The 6,726-nt window shown below is 35.7% G+C and overlaps 1 protein-coding gene across 1 annotated transcript in view; it reads left to right on the plus strand.

Annotated features, from left to right (window-relative positions):
* Positions 1 to 286: 286 nt before the first annotated feature.
* LOC107021532 (probable magnesium transporter NIPA9) overlaps positions 287 to 6,726 on the plus strand; it is a 17,347-nt gene continuing 10,907 nt past the window's right edge. The window contains exons 1-3 of the mRNA XM_015222211.2: positions 287 to 537; positions 2,685 to 2,783; positions 2,948 to 3,077. Coding sequence (XP_015077697.1) covers positions 427 to 537; positions 2,685 to 2,783; positions 2,948 to 3,077 — 340 coding nt within the window. The 5' untranslated portion in view covers positions 287 to 426. The remainder of the gene's footprint in view (positions 538 to 2,684; positions 2,784 to 2,947; positions 3,078 to 6,726) is intronic.

The raw sequence follows: 6,726 nt of genomic DNA on the forward strand, positions 1-6,726 counted from the left end.
AATCATAACCAAACCAAATACTATTGGTTTTCAAAAATCTAAACATACCAAATTAAACTCACATCACATCGATTTTATTTTATCAATTTGGTTCGATTGTTCGGTTTGGATAAATTTTTATCTAAAGCGTAAACATTCTAGGTATATTATACCCTTTTCTCTTTATTCTATTTGGTATTGACAAAGGATATTTGACTTTTTTTTTAAAAAAATTAAAAAAAAATAAATAAAAATGAGTAAGGGTAGGAGGTATGTTATTATTATAATAACAAAAGAGCATGACAAATCTGACAGGCTTATTGTCTTAATTATTATTGTGGCAATATGCCTGAAATCTGAAGCAAATTAAGACGAAGTGAGATCTATTGGCAATTGACAGAACTCGAACCAAATAAGCAAGCAGGAGAGGGAAATCGCGGGGCTGAGATGTGGGAATCGATTTTCCTGACCGTCGCCGCAACCGCCGGTAACAATATCGGCAAAGTTCTGCAGAAGAAGGGGACCCTCATTCTGCCTCCTTTATCTTTCAAGCTCAAGGTATATGGTATACTTGCCGCTTTCAATTCTCTATTTTGGTCATTCAATATATATATATATATATATATATATATGTATGTATGTATTCTTTTTTTTTTTATGTTCCTCTGTTAACAAAATTGATTTTCATGAATGTACATTTTCTTTGGTGGACTGGTTTATCTGATTGTAATTAGACAGCTGATTTTTTTGGAAGGATGTTGGTTGTGGGTGACTGGTTATGTTATCCTATATTGTGTATGAATTAGTGTTTCGAATGTCTGGTGATGCTTCTGTTTCTTGGATTGTAATGTGAATGCGTTAGTGCACATATGTTAGTTGGCTTTTGCAGGGAGTTTTTTTTTTTTTTTTTTTTTTGTGGTGAGGGGTTAGAGATTTGTCTATTAATGTAAAGCAAACTCGACTAGTTTAGGATTGAAGCATAGTTGTTGGTGTTATGATGCTGGAATGTCATTTGTGTGACCACCATTTATCATGTGATTCTGATATGAGAGATTGCTTATTGCTAACAGAAAGTGGATTATCCACATGGCATTTATGTTTACATATATAAAGTGCTTTGTTATATGTACAACACATTAACAAGCACTGAAGTTAATTGTCTAGCTTTCTTTTTATATGAAAAAGATTTTGCTCTTTCAGTTTGAATTATTTTTAATTAACTAGGATTTCATATTGCTGGTATAAACATGTGTATGTAACAAGTTTTTCAGTAGTCTTTTTAAGTTGCTAAAGCTTTTGCCCAGTTTGTAGTCAGATGGTAACACAGATTTAGGAAGGACTCCCAAAATTTTGTAATGAATAAAAAGGTGATTGACTGATTTCACATCCTCTTCACAGAGATGACATTTATAAGTTAACATGCCTCTCTTCACAGGGCTAAACATGCTTCTCTAATGACACCCCACCCGAAATACTCTGGCTGCTTTTACACTGTTTAGAAAGATAAAAAAGTTAATTTGAGTAAACTAGCCACTACTTGGATATTTGATGATGAGAATTGAAACTGAGGAACTTCATGACATAAGTTGATCAAGGATAAGTCTTGAAATTTCATAATCACTGAAAAGAATAAGATAATGAATAAATTAGTAGCAAAAAGATAAATAGATATACCCTTCGGGGTGGCCCAGTGGTTTGAGCTTGGGACTTCCAAGTTGGAGATCTCAAGTTCGAAACCCCTTGCTAGTGAAAGCAAGGGGTTTGCCTTCTGGGCTGTGGTTTGCGAGCTATTGCATAGGAGCGGGGGTTTTACCCTGTGCGCACCCAAAGGGTAGCGGCTGCGGGTTTTCCTTGTAATCTAAAAAAAAAAGATAAATAGATATAGTTAGCAAAATGTTGTTAAGGAAACTTTATTAATAAATTAATTAGTGATCATGAATTGGACATCAGAAATTTAGTGTAAGAAAACTAGTTACTAGACCTAACAAAATAGAAAATAAGTAAAAATTAAATGTACAATAAATATACTAAATAAGAGAGAGATGGAACAAGTGTACCAAATTTCCGCAATAAGTTGAATACTTGAAAATTAGATGTTTAAATTGAATTTCAGAACTCAGACAGTAGTACAATCACAATTGCTCACTTCTACTTTTGATTTATCAATTAAACCGTAAATAAAGAAAAAAGTAAAATTTAGAGAGCTTATTGTTGATAGCACTTTAAGAGAGAATTGAGATGGATGTTGGTAGAGAGCTGTGTGGGAAGAAAGAAATGAAGAAAGAAAGGGTGGGGCATGGGTTGGGGGATGTTTATAGATTTTCTAAAGGTAAATGTGTAAATAGGGGAGGGGTTAGTTTTTAAATAAAAAAAGAAAAAAGGGGTTAATTTTGTCCGTTAGGCAACAGTGCTATTCAATTTGGACCGTTTGCCAATGGTCAGATTTTTTTTGTGAAGCTGAAAACATTATCATTATCGAGTGTGAATGCCAACTATTGTATTTGAAATAGCTGTAAGTGTTCCTGTTTTTTACTATCTCTAGTATTATGCAGACATCATCTCTTTCTTGCCCTTATATTCTTTGTTAAATCATGTTGGCCTCCATGAAGCTATCCTGCTTTCCTTTAATTTTATGAATTCGTCACATTTCTTCTATGAAACACGTCTACTTGGAAACTGGAAAGCTTCATGATCTCTGTCTACAGGTGATTAAAGCATATGCTTTCAACAAGGCATGGATTTTTGGTTTACTTATGGATTTGTTTGGAGCAGTCTTGATGTTGCGAGCACTGTCTCTAGCCCCGGTAAGTGCATTTCCAGCAAGCTCTCTTTTATGCATATTTAGGGAATTGAACTTGATAGTTTGAAAGTAAATCAATTATTAGAGAGAACCCCATACAGAATGTTTCTTTCTTATATTGATAGCTAGAAGAATCATTCACACTTACATTTCAATGATATTCTCCAGGTATCGGTCATTCAACCAGTTTCTGGCTGTGGACTTGCTATACTTTCAGTCTTTTCCCATTTTTATCTAAAGGAGATCATGAATGCTATTGATTGGATAGGAATTACCTTGGCGGGCATTGGCACCATAGGTAATGTAAGTTCCTTAATGCTTTATTTTGTTAAAAGAACTAACAAGCTATGGAAAACAAAGAAACAGTTTATTTTCCTCTGTATTGCTAAGCATGGTGTTACTGGGTAGATGGCCTTATGCATATAGGGGGAATTCATCTATTAAGGGTGACTACTTTTGTTCCATTCGGAGGAAGTAGTTGACAAGACAATTGTGCGGCCTCACACCAGGCTTAGAATATCTGGTTCGTCAGGTTATCCTTGTTGAAGTTGGAGTGTTATTTTGTTAGAGGATTACTATTACTCGGTTTTTGCTTCTGTTGATATTTGGCATCTAAAGAATCTGTCCTTTTAAATCTGCTTTCATGTGCGTTACTTGAGCCGAGGGTCTTTCGGAAACAGTACCTCATAAGGTAGGGGTATGGTATTAACAAATTTGGCTTGGTCCAAAATTGATATGTATTATTGTTCTGGAAGGTCTTCACGTCTTATTGGTTGTAAGAAGATCATCAGTTTGTTTCTCTTTCAACTCCTTATAATGCTTTGACTAACGTGTTTATAGCATCTTCTTTGTTGAATCAGTGGCTATATAGACTCAGGTTCACTCCTGTTTCCAGGGATTGAGTTATCAATATAATAGTGCTTTTGTGGGATGTGGAAAGAACTCTGGCTCCCTATATGAATCTAGATGAAAGAAAGAAAAGTCAGGAGCAACTAGTGGAAAATAATGAAGAGGTGGAAGTAGTAAGAAGAAGGGGGAAAAATCCACTTTCAACTTATCAATGAAGGTCAAATTAATATCATGGAATGTTAGGGACTTAACATGATTTCTAAAAGGGATCTCGTTAAGAGTCTAATGAGAAATGGAGTGCTGACTTGTATTGTTCTCGGGAAACAAATTAGAAAAGGACGTGGATATTATGGCAACTATGGGCATGTAGATGATGAGATGTGGATATCTTGAAGCTGAAGGTAGCAGTAGTAGAATTCTAATGCTATGGGACAGTAGAATGTGGAAGGGAAACTGATTGCAACACAATGTTATTGAATTGCCTATAGTTTTGAATCAGTGTTACAATCTTTTAAGTGGTGTCTAACAGAAGTGTATGCACCATACACCAGAAGGGAAAGGAAATTAAGCTAGGAAAAGATTTCATCATTCAGGGGTTTATGTGAGGGTCCATGGATATTCTGTGGTGATTTCAACACTAACATGCTTCTGTATGAAAGAAGGAAATGTATCACTAATTCAATGACTGACTTCTCAGACTGGATAGAAGACATGGAGCTATTCGATCCACCATTGTACAGGGGCTGATTTACCTGGTTGTTAGAGGTCAATCACTACAGTGCAGCTATGCTGGACAAATTCTTATTTTCAGTTGAATGAAAGGAAACTTCTAGGAGCACATAACAAAGGATATTTCCTAGTTTTGGATCACAACCCACTACTTTTTTAAGTGTGGAAACTGCGAACAATAGAGCTTCTTTTATATTTGAAAAATTGGTGGTTAGGGGTCGAGGGATTTAATGATATGCCAGTCTCTGGACGGATAAGATTATCAAAGAATTCAAGTTTGATGGAAGAAAAAATTGTTGCAAATCCCTTATATTTTCTATAGAGGACATTTAATGTAATAAAGAGCATACTAAAATAATTAAAAAGTAAGCAACTGTTCGTTTGCAGTGTGGTCACAAGTGGGGCCTGAGGAGGGTGAGGTGTACGCAGACCTCACCAGTTGGGAGGTTGTTTCCTATAGATCCTTGGCTCAAAGAAATCATTTTTTAGAACATGTTCGAAAAAAGGGCGGGTGAAAAAAGCTTTAGTGAAAACATTAAAGAAATTAAAGTCTTCATAAATAAACATTGAAGAAATAGAAGTATGGAGAGCAGGAATAGTAAAGATAACTAAAGTAAACAAAACAACAGAAGTAGTAACTTTGAAGAATGATTAATGCTTATTATAATAATAAAATAGTGGTAAGGAAGCAGGAAGGCTCTCAAAACAAGAAACATGTTCTACCACTAGGACAAGAGGAATCTCGACTACCTACTAACTGCCTACCCTAATCCTCGGCATCCATGCTCTTCTATCCAGGGCCTTGTCCTCCGTGAGCTGAAGATGTGCCATGTCTTGTCTAATCACCTCTCTCCTCCCTCTCCCTCTCCTTAGACCTATTACTGCCAACCTCTCAGTCTCTCACACCTCACTGGCTATGCTCCTCTTCTTCACATCCCAAACTATCTCAACCTCGATTCCCGCATCTCATCCACCACGAATGCCACTCCCACCTTGCCCCAAACTATCTCAACCTCGATTCCCGCATCTCGTCCACCAGGAATGCCACTCCCACCTTGCCCCGTATGTCTTCGTTGAAAAAAACAAAAATAAACACAAATATGATTCTAGAAGCTTCATGTTTTTCTTTGGTGAAAATAGAATTAAAACAATAACATCAAGCAAAATAAAAGAAGAATTGTGTTTCAGCCTTGTCTAGTACAAAGCAAATATAGATTCTCTCACCATAACATGGAAATTGATTCTCTTCCACTACTTCTTTCATGAACTTAGATGTAATTGTTTGTGTTGCTTATTTGATTCACTTCTTATTTTTGAGTAATAAGGATATCTTTATTACTACTTAATCATGCAAAATATTGCAGTTTGTCCTTCAACAGTACTAAAACCCTACATAATCATTCTGTAGATGTCTCTTAGGACATTAAGATTGCCATAGTTGGCTTGGATACTAGTGTTTACATTAACATATTAAACAAAACGGTTTCCTCCTTTGCGGTCAACTTCTAGTTTTTCTTCAGCAAAATATGGAGGTCACACATAATACATAAACTTTATTTATAGTGGACTAGGTGAGATCTTCCTTTGCAAGCACATGGGCTACTTCATTTCCTGTCAAAAGTTATGCCTGATCCCTGGGCTCATTAACTGCAGCATTAACAACCTGTGTTCATGGATAATATCAGCATAGGTAGTGTTGTTTTGGTCAATATATTTAACTACCTCTGTGGAATCAGTTTCAATTTCCAAATTGGTTTGAGGTTTAGGTATTTTTGCCATAACCAAACCTTCGTTTAGTGCCAGCAATTCTGCTTGTAGGGGGTGAATATGCATTCCCACACCTTTTGAATCCAATAATCCCAGTTTCACTGTTATTGTGAATTGGTCCTCCATTACGAATAAGCATCTTTGGCTGATTGTATCTTAGCATCCACATTTAGCTTATACCAGCCTGCGACTGGTTTATGCCAGGATACTTGGATAGCAAACTTAGCATTCTTTTTAGCCTCTTTTGCCGTTAAAGCTTATATTTTGCGCATTCAGCACAGTAGTTAAAGGCAAGGTTTGACAAGTATGAACATGATTGGTATGGTATTTTGACAAAGATTCCATGTCACATATGGTAGTTATTCCATCTAATTAAGGCTTTGGGAAGGAACTTTAGGTTATTTGTTTAGCTTGATAATAGGAGATTTTGTCTGTTAGCTTATTTATGAGAGTTCTTCATCTGTTTTATTTTTGTTAATTGTATATTGTAATTAGCATCGATTGTCTTTCCTAAATTAGAGATAGGACTTATTGTAATACTCTAGCTCATAGTTCATATATATATATAGATAGATAGATAGAGAGAGAGAGAGAGAGGGGGG

Source organism: Solanum pennellii, chromosome 6 (genome assembly GCF_001406875.1).
Source record: "Solanum pennellii chromosome 6, SPENNV200".
NCBI classification, from domain to species: Eukaryota; Viridiplantae; Streptophyta; class Magnoliopsida; order Solanales; family Solanaceae; genus Solanum; species Solanum pennellii.